The 19,484-nt window shown below is 56.0% G+C and overlaps 1 protein-coding gene across 1 annotated transcript in view; it reads left to right on the forward strand.

The window, feature by feature from the left end:
* The window catches only part of NCOR2 (nuclear receptor corepressor 2), a 361,555-nt gene that overhangs the window by 301,134 nt on the left and 40,937 nt on the right, over positions 1-19,484 (forward strand). Inside the window, 7 exon segments of the mRNA XM_078154258.1 lie at positions 2,264-2,384; positions 3,874-4,030; positions 12,022-12,180; positions 13,801-13,934; positions 15,760-15,862; positions 16,754-16,858; positions 18,021-18,121. Of these exon segments, the coding sequence (XP_078010384.1) occupies positions 2,264-2,384; positions 3,874-4,030; positions 12,022-12,180; positions 13,801-13,934; positions 15,760-15,862; positions 16,754-16,858; positions 18,021-18,121 (880 nt within the window).

A 19,484-nucleotide genomic window follows, 5' to 3' on the forward strand; every position in this document is an offset into this window, starting at 1 on the left:
TCCACCCTGGCTGAGTGTCCTCAGACCATTATGCTGAGCGTCATTTCTCTTCATCCAGCTGTGCCACCAATTGCCTGTGTGACTTCCAGTAGGTCACCTCGCCCCTCCAGGCTGTAGTTTCTTCAATTCCAAAATGAGGGACTCCTTGACTCAAGTCCCTTAACTTCTTAGCCTCGGTTTCCTCAAGGGACAGAATTCATGCCCCATGATGTTGTTACAGGGGAAAGAAAGCGCTTTGTAGACTTGGAAGCACTTTGTAAATATGACTTATTCCACTGTCACCAGCTCCTTGGCTCGGTATGATAGTAAAGCAGCCCACCCCAATGGGATTAAATGTCTCTTGGCTGTTGGGAGCACGATGGAGTGGAGAGTGTGCTGGGCTGAGAGCCAGGAACACCAGGCTTCAGGTCCTGCCTCAGACACGGGCTGGGGCCCTGGGGAAGTCAGCGAGCGTCTTTGGGCCTCAGTTTCCTCACGTGTAAAATGAAGTTGGGCTCTCTGGCCTCCGAGATCCTTCTCGGCTCTAAGCCTGTGTTGGCCACCTTAAGTCCAGCGTTTTCACTTTCAGATGCTCTTCACTGGGAGCCTAACCGCAAAGGCGGATTAGAGTGATTACTCTGTAATCCCATCCTGCGCCTTGTAGCCTTATTCTGGCCCCTTTTCTGCAGCTGGCTGTGGGGTGTCACCCGCTTGGTGCCCAGCACAGTTAGCATGGAGAAGCTTGGGTTCTGGTCGGTCCTCCCACAGGACAAAGCCTGCCACCCCCCACTGCCCAGGAAGGAGGGTTCCAGGATGGAAGCAGCCACTCAGTGTGATTCAGATTCTACAAGGGAGAGGGTGGCCCCATCTCCCTGGGTCCTGTCCCTTGTTCTCATTGGCTTCAGCTGGACCCTTGACTGGCCGACCCTGGGTTTGGAGGGTAGGAAGTGGGGTGTGTGATGCCATCATCAATCAGCTGATCAGCTAGTGTCTATTAAGAGACCACTGTGGACAAGGATTAAAGGGACAGACATCTGAAAAACAAAATATCCCGACTCTCAAAGACTTTACGTTCTAATGGGGGAGAAAGGTGCCTAAAGAAATACTAACAGCATAAACATATGAGGCTGTGGATGGATGGATGGATGGATAGATAGATAGATAGACAGATAGATAGAAGGAAAAATAGAAAAATAGATGGCTAGATAGGTAGAAGGAAAAATAGATAGATAGAAGGAAAAATAGATGGATAGATAGGTAAAAGGAAAGATGGATAGATAGATACTAGCAGTAGGGGCAGATGGGGGCAGGTGGAGCAGGAAAGGCTTCCTACAGAAGATGCTTGCACAGCTGCATCTTGAAGAAAGAGAAAGTCTCTAGGTGATGGAGGTGAGGATGGTCGGACTCTCGGCATGAAGGATGGCTAGTACAAAAGAGGCCTCAGGATGGGAAGTGGAGGATCAGGTCTGAGGAACAGAAAGGCCAGTTTAGCCGTGCATGGGAATGGGTGTCTTGTGTGATGGGGAGGGGGGGTGTAGGTGGAGGGCCTTAAATGCCACACTGAAGAGTTGTTTGATGCTGGAGGGGAGGGAATAGTTCAGAGGTATGTGGAGGTATAAGGTTTAACACCTACTGTCTCATTTGGTCCTCAGGACAGCCTTGTGAATGTTGCGGACCCCAAGGGCATCATTATCCTGTAGGGTTTGGGACTAAATGACCCCTTCAATTCCTCTTATTACTCCAAATTTCTGATTGTCTGTCCCCCGTTTTACAGATGAGAAAACAGAGGTTCAGAGAGACAAAGTGGCCCGTCTGAAGCCATAGAGAGTGGTCCTAGATCTCTCAAGCAGCCAGACTTGACCTGGGGTTCTTTCAGCCCTAAAACCTTTGCTTTTGTGATCCTGGCTCCAAGTCATCGTGTTACTTTGCCTGTAATATCAACCCTAATGGATGCCGCAGCTTGAAAGGCTTACAGAGGGTTTTTCTTGCCAGCAGCCCTGTGAGGTATAGTAGGGGTTGCAAGGATTAGAGATAAGGTTACTGCACCCCTGGAGGTCATGATCACCCCCAGCCTGTCAAGAAGCTGCTAGAGCTGGGATTGGGCCCAGCCTGGTCCCTCTGGGTTCCCCGGGTCAGCAGACTTTCCAGTCCATCACTCGGCCTCGTGTGTGTGATGAGACAACCGCCCTGGTAGGTCACATCTAAGAGCGTTCACCTGAGCCCCCGCAGAGGCCAGGAGGGCTCTGGAGCTTGGGTCAGTTCTGAGAACTCTCTCTCCCCACAGGCTCCTGTCCCCTCGACCCACCCTCTTAAACACCTCCTCGGATGCCAGGCCCAACCCTTCACCGCAGAAACCCCTGGACCTCAAACAGCTGAAGCAGAGAGCGGCTGCCATCCCCCCCATCGTAAGTATCTCTGAGCCTTCAGGAAGCTCCTGGTTCTTGGGGCTTCTGGGAGGCCGCATCTACTCTCCTGCTGAGCAAGGAGAGAGCCTCCTGTCCCTTTCCTGGGCCTTGTTTCCTGTTCTTTAAGAAAACAAATAAGGCCAAAATGCTCTGTCTGAGCCTGGCCTGCACAGCTTGGGGGTGGATAGAGAAATGAAGGCCTGCAGTGAGACTTGGCTTCTGTCCCTCGTCCCTGTGTTTCCTGGAGAAATCCCCATGGAAATGAGGCCAGAGAACAGATCTTTGGAGGTGGCTGATGAACTGGGCTCGGTGGAGGTGGGGGAGGAGAGAAAGCACGGGGCACTCTGGCCTACTGTGCCTCCAGGATCCCTCGCAGTGAGGCCCCTCCTCGTCCCCAGATAGTGCCTCCTTCAGCCTGCCTCTCCTGCCTGCTGGGGTACCATTGCTGAGCCCCTCATGGCCCTCTCTGAAGGAGCATCAGGTGTTTACATTCTAATGGGGGAGATGGACTTCAGCTGGTACATAGAAGAAACACGGAGGAAGGGGAAGATGACGCCAGCCTACAAGGCCACCTCTGTTGAGGGCTGGCATTGCCGCAGGGGTCCCTGCCAGCCTGTCGTAGCTGGAGCCAGTCACTGCACCTGAGTCTGGGAGGGGAGCTCAAGCCAGAATTGCAGGTGGCATGTGACGGGTCAGCTTCGGAGGGCCCCGGCACCCCATTATCTATCAAAGACTATTTCCTGAGTGCCTACTGTGTGCTGTGTGCACCCATTAGAATGTAAACTCCTGCGGGCAGGGCCTGGTTTGGCCTTTCTTTGTATTCCCAAGGCACAAAGTGGGTGCTTCATAGTGACGGATTGGTTGGTTCTCTGACCCCCACGCCAGCTCCGTATGCTGTTGACTGGGGTCCCTCCAGCTCAGGGCAGGCAGGGCAGTGATTCCAGATTTATTCAGCTCTAGCACCCGCACAGAATCACCCCAGAAGTCAGCCACTTGTCATTTGTACCTGGGCAGGAGCTGGTCAATTAGCAAGCATTTATTGAGAAGCTGTTATGTGCCAGGCACTCCCCTAGACCTGGGGGTACAGAGATAAAAATGAAGTGGCCCCTGCCCTCGGGAAGCTTATATTCTGTCCATCCTATCCAGAAATCCCTTCCAGCGCTCCTGACGAGTCATCATCCTGCCCTGCCTGAATACCTCCAGTGACAGGGAGCTCACTCTTTCTTGTTCCATTTTAGGAGAGTCCTAATTGTTAGAAAGCTTTTCCTCCTTTTGGGTTATCATTTCCCAAGAGGGCACTCAGTGAGTACACCTGGATGGACCGATAAGGAGAAGGTGAAACTAACAGAATTTCCCTTCTTGTTGGGGAAATGCACACGGAAGTTTGAGCACACCATCTGTAGAATGGGGGCGATATCTCACTCTGCCTACGCTGTTGGGAGCGTGCAGCCACAGTAAGGACGCTCACCGTATCTTGGCTCTCTCCCAGCAGGTCACCAAAGTCCATGACCCTCCTCGGGAGGAAGCGACCCCGGGAAAGCCGGCCCCTCCGTCTCAGCATCTTCTCCAGCCAGATGGTGAAGCGCCCCAGCCAAGCAGCAGCCCCCGGGTCCAGAGCAGGAGCCCCGCCGTGGTGGAGAAGGATGGTAAGCCTTGAACTGTACGTCGTCCCAGATAGCGCCCAACTCGAGATCGGGGGAAGGGGGAGCACAGCCAGGCCCTCCTTCCCTGTACCCTAGCTGCCCAATATGCTGGTATTTCTCCTTGGCCCCCTTCCCTCAGTTCAGTTCATAAGGAATTCTTGAGCTTCTCCTATGTGCTAGACCCTGGAGACCAAAAAGAGAAAGAAAGGGTCCCTGCCCTCAGTGGGCTTACACTCTCTTGGGGGGAAGGGGAGTATATACACAAATAAGCAGATTAGAAATACATACGGGGTCAGTGCAGAGTGATTTTTTGGTGGGAATGGAATCCTTAACAACAGGGGGCAGAGTGGAGAAAGATGAGAGCTGAGAGGCAGCACCGGAGGATGTTAGGGACTGTCTTTCCCTGGTGTATACACACGTACATGTTGTCTCCTCTCACTGAATGTGCGCAGTGCCTGACCCGCACACAGTAGGTGCTTAATAAATGATTGCTCAGTGAGACAGAGGTGAGAGGGCAGAAGAACCAAAGCAGTCCCCGTCTTGGACCTTAGAATCAGGCCAGCTGTGGGGCTCAGAGAGCTCTCACGATTCAGTAGCTCCTGGGCGCAGCTAGGCGGCGCAGCGGATAGAGCACCAGCCCTGAAGTCAGGAGGACCTGAGTTCAAATCCTGCCTCAGACCAGCCACTTAACACTTACTAGCTGTGTGAGCCTGGGCAAGTCACTTAACCCCAATTGCCTTAAAATAAAAAAGATTCAGTAGCTCCTGAGCAGGATTGGGACAGCTAGCTCCCTGGCCCTGGAATCAGGAGGACCTGAGTTCAAATCCCATCTCAGACACTTTGCTAACTGTGTGACCCTGGGCAAGTCACCTGTTTGCCTCAGTTTCCTTGTTGGTAAAATGAGCTGGAGAAGGAAATGGCAAACCATTTCAGTATCCTTGCCAAGAAAACATCAAATCCGGCTCAGAAACTTAAAAGCTGTGTGATCCTGGGCAAGTCACTTCACCCTGTTTGCTTTATTTCCTCATCTGTAAAATGGGCTGAGAAAGTGATGGTAAACTGCTCCAGGGTCTTTTCCAAGAAAACCGCTGGGGTCAGAGAGTCGGACACGATTGGAGTGACTGAACAGAACAACACCAGGATTGAGCCCGTGGTTGCTATCAGAGCCCAGGGCAGGTCACTGCTAGATCAGTGCCCTTGTTCCAGGCAGAGAGCGGAGAGTTCACTGCCCCTTGGTGTCACCAGCCCAAGTTCATGGTAGGTGGTGTGATTCTCAGCTTACCCACAGAGACTGTAAAATTGGCTAGGGCAGGTTTTATTATCACACGTGACCACCACCTTCAGTCTGACCGTACTTATCGTGTGCTCCAGGAAGTCAGGCCAGTGAACTTTTCCCTCCCCTGTCACTCCTGGGGAAATCTCTCGACCTTTGTCTCTGAACCTCCATCCTCCCCAGCTCAGCAGAGAGGGCCCATCCTCTCCTGGCCAGATTCCCTACAGAAATCGTTGGGCTTGCTGCCTACCGTCCCTGCTGGCCCCCTCCCCCCCCCAGAAGCCTAAACAAAGCTGGTCCCTGGGCTGCACCCATCACATGGGCGAAGAGTGAAACAGCAGAGACCCCATGGGCAGCCAGGCCCTGTGGAACATGCCATCACCTGCTGCCTCCTTCCACCTCTGAAGCCAGACTGGACTACCTGGTTTGTTCTGGACCTAGCGTCTCAAAGAGGATTGGAAGGTTCACGTGAAGGTGTGGCCGGGGCCTGTGCTGCTCCCCTGGGGCCCCAAGCTCCTGCGCCTGGGATGCCTCGGGAGGCGGCTTCTACAGCCAGCTCCGCACCGACCCCCCACCCCTCTGACCAGAAGACCTGTCCCTCATGGCCACATTGCACGTTTCCTGCAGTCTGCTGCTGGCCTTTCGCTGGCTGAGGATGGTGGCAGCATTCAGGATGTAGCCCTGGGAAAGGGTTTGGCCGTCTGGATGCTGGCCCAAAGAAAAAGAACAAGGCTGTTTGCCGGTGGGGCTGGGACAAGCAGGTGCTACCGCAAAGGGCCCGGTCGGTGCCAGATCCCTGCTGTCTAATCTCGCCTGCCTGCCGTGGCTGCGAGGACGTGGGCTCCAGGAGGAGTCTTCCCTGGCTGGACAGACTGGAGAGTGCTTGGCCTTGCAAAAAGACATTGGGGAGAACCCCTCACTGCTGGCTGCAGCCACTCCCCCAGGGCAGCTTCCCCGTCTCAGACTCACTTGCTCGGCGGTTTTCCTTCCCAAGGATCTGTTGGTGCAGTGGCCTTTCCGTGGCCTGCCTGTGTGGGCCCTCTGTCCTGCCCGCGAGTGGAGGATAAGGGGCCATTGCTGCCCTGCCCCACAGCCACCTTATGCTGGGAGAGCTGGGGGCACTTCTGCAGAGACACATCCTCTGGATCGCGCTGCCCGGACCACTACCACAGCGTGCCCACAGGCCAACGGTAAAACTCACTCCAAGCCAAGGCAGAGGTCAGGGAGTGACCCCTCCCAGGAACAGGCCACTGCCTGCTTTTACCAAGTTATCCCCCTCCTCCCCCCGATCTGCTGCCCCACTTACTTTGTTGGATGGGTCAGTCAGTCTGTAAACCTGTTAAATGTGGCAGACACTTTGCTCAGCACTGGAGATGCAAGACAGCCCTGCCTTCCCAGAGCGCTTTAGGGGCTCCATGGCAAAGCAACTGCTGGGGGCCAGAGCTGCGCCTTGAGGGACAGGCAGGTGGGTCTTAGATGAGGCAGCATGGTGCAGGGGATGGTTAGTCAGGAGCCCTGGGTTTTAATCCTACCATTGACGTTGCCCCCTCCAGGTATCTGGCCGTGCCCTCAGTGTTCCCATCTGTTTAAATGGGCAGCTTTCAATAAATCCTGTGGTTCAGTGGAGAGAATGTTAGATTTGGGGAGGGGCCCTCGATTCCTCTCTGGCCCCTGCCGCATAGCTCTCCGTCTGACTTTGGGCACAGTGTGTCCTCTCTGGGCCTCAGTCTCCTCACCCGGTAAAGGAAGGGGTTGGACTTGATGACCATCAAGACCCCTGGTTCAAGGTCTGTGATCCTAGGACTTGGGTTCGAATCTCACCCTGCTACTCACCGCCTGTGTGATCCTGGGCAAGTCTTTTTGTCTCTCGTGGCCTCAGTCTCTTCATGACACTCGGAGGTCTCTTCCAGCTTTACATCCAGGGTGCCCCAGATGGCTCCTAAAGCCCTGTCCCTCTCTAACACTGTGTCCTGTCCTTCGAGGCTCTGCTTAGAGCTGCGTTAGAAGGCCAAGGCCCGCACACCAGGCCAGGCAAGACCTAGCAACAAGACACTTTTCAGAGAGGAGGTTAGCGTGGACCATAGGTCTATGAACTTGGGTGTTGTTTTTTTTTTTTCCCAAAGGCATTGGGGTTAAATGACTTGCCCAGAGTCACATAGCTAGTAAGTGTCAGGTGTTTGGTCTGAGGCCGGATTTGAACTCAGGTCCTCCTGACTTCAGGGCTGGTGCTCTATCCACTGCGACATCTAGCTGCCCCTGAACTTGGGTGTTTTGAAAATAGTATAGACACACTGCCCTGCATCCTAGGGCATATGCTCAATTTTTTATGTTAAAAGAGGGCCTTTTTTGCTTAAAAAGACTGATTAACCACTGATCTCTAGAACCCAGTGACCATGGCAGGGATGGGTTGTCCAAGTAGGAAAACTGGTCTCTGGACATGTTCTCAAAGCTGCAGGAAGGACCACCACTATTGGCCAACAAGGGGACATGGACGCAGGAGCCAAACCCAGGCATGCGCTCTCTCTGTGCCTCTGTTTCCCCATTTGTAAAAGGAGAGGATTAGTTCTCAGGAGGAAGTACCCAAGTAGGAACTTTGGAGTTAGGAATGAGGGAACAGGTGCTTGTTGATGGGACAGTTCCATTGTTTTTCTTTTTAAAGAAACATTTTTCCCCCAATTAACAAAATTCCATTTTCTCTCCTTCTCACCTCTCCTCACTACTGATAAGAAAAAGGGAACCCTTAAACCGTCTTGCGGAGTCAGACAGATCCCCGCTTTGGCTGTCTGTGTCATTCTGCAGCTGGCGTCCGGGGGCAGTTGGAAAGCAGTCCCTCTCAACGAGGCTGGCTTTACTGTAGACATTGTTTTGGGTTGGCTCGTTTCACTCTTTCACCCAGGGAATCCTGATAGCGTCTGGGCTGCCCTCAGCCTGTAGCAGCTGTCTCAACTCCTTGGACTGTCTGAGGTGTGGTCCAGGACTTTGCTTCCTAGAGAGGCAGGAATTTTATCTGAGCCTGGCTGTTTCTCAGCTCTGCTGTGGGGCGAGTGGGTGCGTGGGGCGATGAGTCCCTGGGCCCAGCCCAGTCCGACTGACCAGAACGGAATCAGCTGCAACAAAACGTGCATCGGCCTTGAGCTTTATGATTTACTGAGCTCTTTCCTTGCTAGAAGATAACTAGTATGAGTGTTCATGTTCCCATTTTACAGATGGGAAAACTAAGGCATTCAGAGATGAAGTCATTGGTTACACAGCATGATGTGCCAGAGACAGTTGGATCTGTGGTCGGGGGCCTGATGTCAGATATCTGCTCTGCCACTGACTGACTGTGAGACCCACAAGTGGCTTTACTCTGTGGTCCTCGGTGATCCCAGCCGGAAATGAGGTTGGGCCGGATAGAGGCCCTCTAATGGTCCCTCAACTTTAGATGTGTGATTCTGCAATGAAGGCTGTAATGGACTCAGAGGTCCTCAGTCCACCTCCCTCATCTGTGGGTGAGGGTACCTCATGACTGAAGGGCAGAACTGGGGCGGTAGGAAGAGAAGGAAAGAGGGAAGGAGAGAGAAAGAAACAAAGGAAGAAAGGAAGAGGGAGAGGGAAGGAAGGAAGGAGAGAGGGAGGGAGAGAAAGAAACGAAGGAAGGAAGGAGAGAGGGAGGGAGAGAGAAACAAAGGAAGAAAAGAGGGAGGGAGAGGGAAGAGGAAGGAAGACCAGTTCTGTTTGTCATTCTAACATTACAAAATGAGTCAGAAGCGTTCATTAACCTCTTCCTGCATGCCAGGCGTGATACCGAGTACTGGAGAGACAGAGAAAGGGGCACTGAGCCCTGCCTTCATGGAGCTGACATTCTCAGCTGGGTGCAGCATGTAAATGATTGAGATTTTGAGCCACGTCCCTTGACCTGTCCAGGCTGTCTGTTGTTTTCTGGTCTATACCATGGCTTGTGCTACGTGGTTTCCGAGCTGTCTTTGGCTCTGACGTTGTATGCTCCAATGAATTGTAGTCTGGGTTTCCTCCATGGGTGTTGTGTAGTAAGCACCTGCTGTGTGCCAGAGCTGAGGTCTGGCTGGGGGGGCGTGGGTGCTAATGCGGCGTAGGGTGCTGGGGTACAAAGATGAAAAGACAAAAGACCAGTGGGAGTGAACACAACCACGATAAGGGGCCATCACACCTGGCGTGCGGGTGCTCTCTGGGCCCTGCAGCTGACGGGGGACGCTGTTGGTGGCCAGGAGAAAGCCTTGAGCCCATGGTAGCTGAGGACCTGTTGAAGGGCTGGGGATGTGTGACCTGGAGGAGAGAAAGGCCGGGGCAGAGGGATCGGCCCAGAGCACAGAGCCAGGAGCAGCCAGGGGAGTCTGGATGCTGAGGAGAAGCCGCCTGATGATGAGAGGCCCCACGATGGCCAGGGGTTCCCTCTCACTGCAGACTGAAGACCCCTCATCCAAACCGCTGTCGTGGGATTCTTGTTTCCATCATAGGCTTGCTGAGATCCTTCCAGCTCTAAAGTTCAGGGGGAGACTGAGTCTGAAGGCCTGGGTTCAAATCCCAGCTTGGCCTTTTCCTGCCTGAATGACCTTGGGGAAGTCCCTGAACCGTGAACCCATTCCTCCTCAGTAAAATGAAACTGTTGACCTTGGGGCTCTCTCAGCCAGTTCCGGCTCTGACATCCCGTCCGGGATTTGGTTGCCAGCAGCTGTCCTCAGGGACGTGTCATGAGGGGGCTTAGTTGTCCCTCCTGATGTCAGCCCTCGAGGTTTACGTTGGTCCTGGCTTCTCTGGGCAGGCTCTGATGGCTCTTGTCATTCATGAATCCATCCAGACCCTTCTGTTTCCTGCTGGGACCCTCCGGGTGGGTAATGAGCTGCACAAATGAAAGCCAGGCTTCTCTGCGTCAGACTTAAATGCCCTGGCTTGGCTCTCAGGGAGGCCCTTCCGTGTCAGCCCAAGGCTAATGGGGGCGCATGCTGGGGGGGGGGAGGCAAATGCCTTTGAAAGCTTTGCTGACCCGGTTTCCATCGCCCTCACCCCATTACGGCACTGTCTCTTCCTCACCCTCCATGCTGAGCCTCCCAGCACGTCCTCCATGCCTGATACCCCACCCCAGAATTCCTACTGTCCTTTCAGCCTTAAGTGAGGTCCCTCTTCTTCACGAGCCTTTTCCTGATCCCTCAGCCGCTAGTGCTCCCACCCACAACAGACTACCTTGTAGACCTGTGTGGACACGCCTCCTCCCCTGCTGACAGAGAAACCCCTTGAGGACAGGGTACCCAGGTGTCTAGCACCATGTCTGGTTACGGAGTAGTGCCTAATTAATGTTAGCTGGGGGCTGATTGATTCCACATCCTGCCTTTATCTAGGCCCAGACTTCATGCTCCTCTTGGGAAGGATTCACAGGCACAGAATGTGGGGTTGCAAGGCACCCCCAGGTCCATCTAGGACAGCCGTATGGGAACAGGAATCTTTTCTCCCTATAGAATCCTCAACAAGTATCCTTCCTTCCTTCCTTCCTTCCTTCCTTCCTTCCTTCCTTCCTTCCTTCCTTCCTTCCTTCCTTCCTTCCTCCTTCCTCCCTCCCTTCTCCCTCCTTCTCTCCCTCTCTCCCTCCCTCCTCCCCTTCCCTCCCCCCTCCCTTCCCTCCCTCCTTCCCTCTCTCCCTCCTTCCCTCTCTCCTCCCTCCCTCCCTCCCTCCCTCTCTCTCTCCCTCATGCATGTTCCTATACCTTGTGCCATGATGATCCTTCCCTGTGGGAGACACTCCAGATGCGTGTCACGGTGTCACAGTGACGCTGTGCACTGGGTAGAGTCTGTGCAGCACTCCCGGGGTGCACTGTCCCCCGTTCAGTCCCTGGGCAGACGCACCTTCCTGGCCATGGTAGGGCTGGGAAGGGGCTCTGGACCTGGTGTCGAGGGAGCCCTGATCTCAAACCTGGCCTTCGCCACTTAGTACCTGGGTGAGCTCGGTTCTCCCCTTGGACTCCTTGTCCCCAACTCTTCTGATCTCTTGGAGCCTCGGTTTCCTTATCTATACAGTGGGGCTCATAACAATGGCACCTGCCCGCCGGGGCCTAGGCCGGGCTGGAGCTGGCTTCTCGGGCCCTTTGTGGCTCTAAATCTATGATCTGACGTGTAGCGAGGGATGGATTGAGGCTTCATGTTATGCCTCTGACACTCACTGGCGGTAGGGCCGTGACAGGCGGCATCCGCACCTCTGGGCCTCAGTTTCCTCCTCTATAAAAGGCATTCGCCTCCCAGGATTGTGAGGACCAAGCAAGGTCATCTCGGTAGAGCACATTGCAGACCGTTGAGCTCCGTACAGATGCCCCTTAGCACAGATGTCTTGTGATCTGAGACGGCATGGCTGTGTTCAGGTGCAGGGTGCAGGTCAGAGGAGGAGAGGGGTCAGCAGGGGCTGGGCCAGGGGTCAGGGAAGCATCCTTGCAGGCAGCGGGACTCGAGCTGGGCCCTGAAGGATGGCTCAGACCCTGCCCCTCCCCCATCCGAGGCAGGGTGCCCACTTCCGAGGCACTGACGGGGATCGCAGGGTTCGGGAGATGCTGGAGGTGGGGTGGGCGGGGTTGCCATAGGATGACACTTTTCTGAAGCTCAGGCTGGGAGAGGACCTAGACAGGACGACTGTGGTTTCCTGAGGGCGGGGGCTGTGGGCTGGTGCCGGGGGAGCCCCAGAGAGAGGAGGGCCTGACGGGACTGTTGTTTCTTCCTGTAGAAAAGCCGGTGTATTTTTCCCCCTTCCCGGAGGGCCAAAAGCTGAGTGGGGAGCCCCCTCCGTGCTGGGCCCCAGGCCTGCCTTTCCCGGTGCCTTCTCGAGACTTGCTCAAGAGCTCCCCGCAGCTGGAACCCCCCACTTTCCAGTACACCCCACCGAGTAAGTAAGCCTGGTCCTGGGGGGTGGGCCTCTGTGCCTGGCTTCCTGCATCCCGTCTGGGGCCTACACAGCCTTCATAGACTGAGGAGTGGGGTCCAGAGCTCTTCTGCCTGGCCCCCAGGAGGCAGGACCAGGAGGCCCGAGGGTTTGTGGTCACAGGCAGACTCGGGCTTCATTGAAATGAGGGGAGACATAGCATCCGCTAAGCAGAGCTGCCCCAGCTGGAATGGCCTGCCTTGGGAGGGGCAGAGAGTACCTCCCCAGAGGTCTGCAGCTTCCAATACTGAGAACAGATCCAGGCCAGGCTCAGTGGCCTAGGGGGGCCATCCAGATTGGAGATGCCAGGCTTCTCCCGAACCTGGCCCAGCCTCCAAGGAGAGTCAGGGGATTGGAAGCTCCCTGAGGGCAGAATTGTGTTGTGAGGCTCTGGCATCCTTCACAGTCCCTGGCACTGACTAGGATCATGGGCAGTGGTTAGATCGCCAGGCTTGCAGTCAGGAAGACCTGAGTTCAAATTTGGCCTCAGACACTCACTTGCTGTGTGACCCTGGGCAAGTCACTGTTTGCCTCAGTTTCCTCATTTGGATAGACACAGTGGGCCCTTAAGCTTCCTTCCTGCTGTAGCTCTGGAGACTCAATGAACACATCTAGCTTATTTCACATCGCATCGCTGAACCTCCATTTTCTCATCTGTAGAGTGGAGCATACAGAGGCCCATTCCTGTCCTCCCAGAGCTTATATTCTATTGGGCAGTGACCTCTGAAGGCCTCTTCCAGCCCTGTGGCTGCCAAGAAGTGGCTGTCCACCAGCCTTTGCTTAAAGACCTGGGCGGGGGGGGGGTGGGGGAAGGGGGGTGCACTCCTGCTCTCTGTCCAGGCGCCTTTTTCCCCGAGGTCCCTCCCCCACAAGCTGCCTCTGGACACGAGAAGAGTCTCTGACCCCGCCTAGGCTGTCCCAGCCCCGTGGAATGGCCTTACCTTGGATCCAACCCTTTCATTTACCATAGGGGAAACCAAGGCCCCTCTAAGCAATCCGGGAGGGCTTTGTGGAAGAGGGGGCACTCTGTCTAGTTGATCCTGCTCCCCAGTGCTCTGGAGTAACAAGGGCGAAGGTTCCCTCAGTTCCATCAGTGTGTGGCCTGGCAAGCCCGCAGGGGTGGGTGGAGGAAGGTTCAAGGCTGGTGTTTCCCCTTCGGCCTGCAAGTCAAGACAGCACACGTTGATGAAGCAGCGGCTGTGTGTTTAGCACTAGTGCAAAGGACTGAGGACGCAGACGCAGGCCTAGGTTCTTGTGGGGACGACGGCACATACCAGGGAGCTGGAAGGGTGTAGGGCAGAGGGCGCCCCCCTCAGGAGCGCGCTGAATGGCCGGCCTGGGCGCTGCCTCCAGATGGAGGCTGCAGCAGGAGCTGGCTAGCGTGGGGGGCACAGGGATGACCCCCAAAGGAGCGGGGGGGTCCCCGCCGCCTTTCCTGAGTAGGGGCCGCGACTGCGCTGTCTGCGTCACCGACGCTCAGTGCAGCGCCCAGCAGGTGTCAGGGCAGTCAGCGGCCAGCCCTCCAGGCGTGAGTCGTCGTCCTCCAGTACAGTCTGTGTGTGCATCTCCCTCTCTCGTGTCCAGGTCACCCGATCTCTCTCAACCTGCACGACGCTGCCAGGTCCGGCCTGCAGAGGGTGCCCGGCATCTCCAACCCGCCTCCTCTCATCTCTTCTACCAAGCACCCCGTTGTCCTGGAGAGGCCCGTGAGCTCCCAGGTGAGGCTCCGAGAGGACGCCAGTCTCGCTGGGTAGCCCGAGGCAGGCTCCCGGCCCGTTCTCTCTCACTCTCACTCTATCTGTCTGTCTCTCTGTCTGTCTGTCTCCCTCTCTCCTCTCTCCTCTCATTTTCTCTCTCTCTCTTCTTCCTTCTCTCTGTCTCTTTCTCCTCTCTCCCCTCGTTCTCTCTGTCTGTCTCTGTCTCTGTCTCTCTCTTCCTCTCTTGCTCTGTCTGTCTCCCTCTCCTCTTGTTTTCTGTCTGTTTCTCTCCCTCTTCCTCCTTCTTTCTGTCTTTCTCTCTCTCGCTCTCTTTTGGAGGGAGTTGACACGGCTCGCGGGAATGGGTCACGGGAGGGACAGAAAGCATTGGTGACCCTGTTCTAAGGTCAGGAAGGGTCAAGTCCCTTGGAAAATTCCAGCATCTTCCTTTCGTGCGCATTGAAGGATAGCCTAAGGTGTCTGGGCAGACCCTGGCCTGCACAGGGAGACTCCAGCGACAGTCAGGATGGCGAAAAGATAGGAGTTTGCATTCACTGTCAGGTGGGCAAAGAGCTTTATACGTGTGCTATCCCACATGATCCTCACAACAACATCCCTGGGAGGCAGGGGCTATTAATAGCCTCCATTTTGCAGATGGGGAAACTGAGGCAGGCAGTGGGGAAGTGACTTGTCCAGGGTCACACAGCTAGTAGTGTCGGATGCAGGATTTGAACTCAGGTCTTCCTGACTCCATCCAGCGTCCTTTCCACGGCCCCCGCCGGCTGCCTTGGGACAAATTTGCAAAGCCAGAGTGTCTGAGTGCGCACCCTAGCTCTGCCTCTGGCTCAGCTCTTTGACCTTGGGTGAGTCCCTCTCCCTCTCTGAGCTTGTTTTCTCATCTGAGCTGCAGCCCCCACTGTAACAGGAGGCGGGTGTGGAGCAGGGTGCCTGGGAAGGGAGTGGCCTTGCGGCCCCCACCCAGCCCCCACATCCTCCCCGCTCCTCCAGCCTTTCACTCTCAGAGACCACCCCCAGGGAAGCCAGAGCAGCATATTCTGAGCAGTGGGTGGGAATCGTGGTCTGAAGGTCTGCACGGGTCACAGTCAGTCCCAGGATTCTCCTGGCTGGGACCGCGCAGGGCAGGGCAGGGAGGGGACTTTGGACCAGGCCCCGTTCCCCGTTCGAGACAATACCAGGGCTGGGCTGGTGCCAGCAGGCGGCTGAGAAGCCAAGAATCCCAGAGGAAATAAGATTGGGGGCAGTGGGGGGCTGGGGACTGGGAGGGGGCATTCACATGAGGTAAAAATAGCAACCGGTGTCAGCGCCTGGTCCTCCCGCCCAGGGGCAGTCACCCTAGAAACGGGGACAGAGGACCTTTGTGTCCGTGGGAGACGGGGCCGGAGCTGGCAGCCGGCCTGGGAAATGCTGAGGGAGACTGTATCACCGGGACGTCCAAGGGACATCACGAGGCCCTGGCCCCCCATAGCCCCCTTCCCGTTGGGTCCTTTGAAGAAGAGAGCAATAAACCCTGCAGGTTCCATAGAGGCCCCCAGACCATTCAGCCGGATGGTGGAATTGTCAGGGACTCAGGTGAAGTTAGGCTGGCCACCCCCACCCTCAGGCAGCTCTGGATGGACGTCTCCTAGCGATGATCCACCTTCTACTTCATGGGCCCTGCCCATCCAGGCAGATCCATTAGCCCTCAGTTTACATGCCTATGAAATGGGAGCCGTCATGCTGCCCATGCTGCTTTGAGAGAGGCGTGGCTGCACAGTGCCTCGGGCCCAGGGTCCTGGATGAGCATCTGCCCGGGCGTGGGTACCACCTTTCTCCTCTTTTGTCACAGGGCGTACCGATCCAGCTGCATACCCCGTACTCTGAGCACGCCAAAGCTCCCGTGGGCTCCATCACAATGGGTCTGCCGTTGACCATGGACCCAAAAAAACTGGGTAAGTGCTGGGGATCCCTGCCTGGCTTGGAGGGCTTGGAAAGGGGCCATGCTGACTCTGCAGGGTGGGGAGCACTCCCCTTTGGGGCAGGGGTGGTGGGGGAGGCCCAGGCATGATGCCCGGCAGTGTTTCCCTCCCCTCCCCCACCCCAAGGTCTCGCCTAGAACGCCAGCTCCAGGAAAACTTCCCTCCCCTGACGCATTTTCCATGGGGTCTGACCTGGAAGTCCATGTTCAGGCAAATTGGGAGGCGCGGGGGAAGAAACGCCATCCGGGAACCGTTGCCAGATTTCAGGGCTCTCCTTTCATCTGAAGCGTGACCCCGTGCATTCACACGGCCTCCTTCCTCCGCCCAGCAGGGGACCCGGTCACGGTGGGGAGGGGCTGGGAGGGCTTAGGAAGCCACATCTGAGGATGTGCTCCTTGAATGTCCCGCACCCTCCCGCTGGACCACCATCCTGCTCTGAGCGTAGCCCTGCCCGCCTCCTCCAGGGGCCTCTGGCTGGAGGCTGAGGCTGCTTTGGGCATGGTCCCAGCGCCCTCTGGCAGGGAGCCAGGGCTTGCCCGTTACCTCCCCCAAAGGAGAAGTTGGCCCGTCCCTAGTAGAGACCCTTCCCTGACATGTGATGTGGAAAAGGGGGCCTCCAGGCAGGGAGTCGGGGTGCCAGAGCAAGGCGCGGGGAAGCTGAGGCCGGTGGGCCGTGTCCCTTCTGCTCTGGCGCCCTCCCACCGGCACGCTGGCCCTCCCTCGGGGGTCCCCGACATCCTTCCTGCAGCTCTGCCTCTTAGCCTGGGAACAAGAGAGTAGGAAAGAGCAAGAGGAGGGGAAGGAGAAGACCGTGCAGCCTCAGGGCTGCCCCCCCCCGCCCCAGCCACACCCCTCTCTTTGCAGTGCCTTTCCCTGGAGTGAAGCAGGAACAGCTCTCCCCGAGGAGCCAGGCTGGCCAGCCCGAGACCCTGGTGATGCCGGCGACCCAGGACACATCGGTGCTGAGAGGTGAGGCCCCGGGGGAAGAGAGATCCCCGGTTCTGGGCCTCCCAGGAGAGGCGGGGGATGTCCTGTGGCCCTCTGGTCATAGAATCATTGCACTGCAAGCTGGACGGGGCCCTTGGAGGCCATTTTACAGATGAGGAGACTGAGGCTTCCAGAAGGTCACACAGGTGGGATTTTGAACCCAAGCCCTCTGAGTCTTAAGCCGGTGTTCTTTGCCCTGCATCTAGATAGGACCTCTCTGTCAAATAGGAACAGTAGCCCGCACCCCACCCCACCCCACCCCTGCCGGCTAATGCAGTCCACATCACCACATGTGAGGTCGTTTCTCCCACATTCCCTTACTTTTCCTTAGAGGAGGGCCAGGAGCCAAAGGCTTTTGTGTCTCCTCACCTTGGGAAATGGGTCAGCTCCAGCCTCCCAGGTGCCAGCCTCCCACTGGGCAGGTTCCATCTTGGTCTAGAACCCTTTGTAGAGGCTGCCGAGGAGGGCCCATCTGAAATGACCCTGCCCACAGAGCCCTTCTTGGTGCTCTTGTCCAGCCCCATCCCCACCGTGGCTGTTCATAAGTAATAAAAAGCAGGCTGGACGATGCAAACCACAACCAGCATCTCCCTTAGGCCTCATCAGCCTTGGGGAGTAGGTTCTGCAGGTCAAGTTGGACCCATTTTACAGATGGAGAGACTGCATCTCTCAGAGTTGTCCAAAGCCTTACCTTTGGGCTCAGAGTTAATAAGTGTCAGGAGCAAGACTGGCCAGAGTCTCTCCAGACCCTGAATCTCTTTCTTCCACACCGTGCTGCCCCTGGACTTCCCAGCCTCAGTTTCCTCATCTTTAAAGTAGAGATAATAATAATGCCTGCAATACCTCCCCTCAGGAGGAAAGGGCTGGTCAACTCTGAAGTATTTTATATGTGTCAGGTAATTAATATTATTATTAAAATTGACAGTATAGTTAATTTTATAATACGTCAGTAAATAAACAGCAGTATTGTTATATTACATTCATTTAAAATCATTACAGTAGTAACTGGGGAAGGCTTCCTGAGAGAACCAAACTGCAGAGGGCCTTTGAAGGGTCAATGAAACCCAGTGCCTTAGGCCGTGACCTGTCCCCTCTACGGGTGGGAGGTGGGCTGGGCATCACCTGAGGATGTCATGTCTTGTAGGAGCCGGCCTGGGCTCCGTTCCGGGAGGAAGCATCCCCAAAGGCATCCCCAGCCGGCCGCCCTCGGAAAGCCCCATCACCTACCGAGGCTCCATCACCCACGTAAGTGAGCACGTGAGCCGGCCGCGAGCCAGGGCAGGAGGGAAGGAGGGTCCCAGGTCTCAGAGCGGGGTAGGGGCCTTAGTTGTGCTTCCTGCTGTCCACTGGGGGTGGTATGTGTGTGTGTCTATATGGGCAGGTAGGTGGCACCATAGTGCAAAGAGCGCTAGGCTTGGAGTCAGGAAGACCTGAGTTCAAATCCAGCCTCGGGCACGTCCTAGCTGTGTGACCCTGGGCAAGTCACTTAATCTCTATTTGCCTCAGTTTCCTCATCTGTAAAAACGAGGAGCTTGGGTTAGAGGGACGCCAAGGACCCCTTCCGCCCTAGATCTGTGATCCTAAGTAAATACAAAGGAATTTTGGAGGGTGCTGCCACCTTTTCCCTCCATCCCCTCATTGAGAAGCTGAGGATGATGGGCTCTCTCCTTGGTCTCCGTCACCGCCTTCCTTCTCTCTGCCGTTCAGCCTGTAGAGGCTGTCTGCGGATTGGGAAACTGAGGCCCAAGGAAGCCATCCCTGGCCCCAGGACATCTCGGCAGGATCCTCTGACTCCAAAATCTGGCACTTGTCAATGCCCCGCCCACCTCCATCAGGGCATCACCAGAAAGGGAGGAAGGACCTGCCGGGGTCTCAGGAGATAAGGAAGCTCTTCTGTCCGTCTGGGTTCCCAGGGCTGCAGAGCTGCCTGGCAGACGTGCCCGGTGGCCACAGCCCACTCCAGCTGATCTTAGGGCTCAAAGGGACCTCTGGGGCCTAACCCAGGCTCCCACCCTATTCAGCGATCCCTTGGAGACCCGAGTTCAAGTCCTGGTAATTTGCTTTGTGGCCCGGGCAAGTCATTTCCCTTTCCGAGATTTGGTTTCCTCCTCTGGAAACTGGAGGGATCTTTCACTAGGAAGGGATTCCAGGGACGTTAGGCGGCAGAGCTGGGGCTCAGGCTGGGCAGGCCACAGCAGCCTCAGTAGTGTAGGAAGCCAGGGGAGATGGCCCCGTAAGGAGGAGCACTGGCTCTCAGCACCTGGAGCACAGTCCCAGGGGGCATCTAAGTGACTTGCCCAAGGTCACACAGATGTAGTTCCTGGGGTCACCAGGGACCTCAGGGCTGCCCGTCTAGTGCAGTCTTCTTGCTCTACAGGTGAGAGGACTGAGGTCCAGGTGAGCACGCCGGTAGTGTCAGAAGCAGGAGAAAGCCACTCCACGGAGCCCAGTGCTTAAATTATGTATTTCCCCAGCACTTAGCGCAGAGCTGTTTGATAAATGGTTGTTGAACTGGATTTCCTAATAGCATAATCTGCCTTGCCTTGCCCCAGAGACCACTGACCACACAAGGAGGTGGGGTGGGGTCGGTTCTCTGAGAGCCAGTGCT

The sequence above is a fragment of the Phascolarctos cinereus genome, unplaced genomic scaffold (genome assembly GCF_003287225.1).
Source record: "Phascolarctos cinereus isolate Bilbo 61053 unplaced genomic scaffold, phaCin_HiC Scaffold_4;HRSCAF=312, whole genome shotgun sequence".
Lineage (NCBI taxonomy): Eukaryota > Metazoa > Chordata > Mammalia > Diprotodontia > Phascolarctidae > Phascolarctos > Phascolarctos cinereus.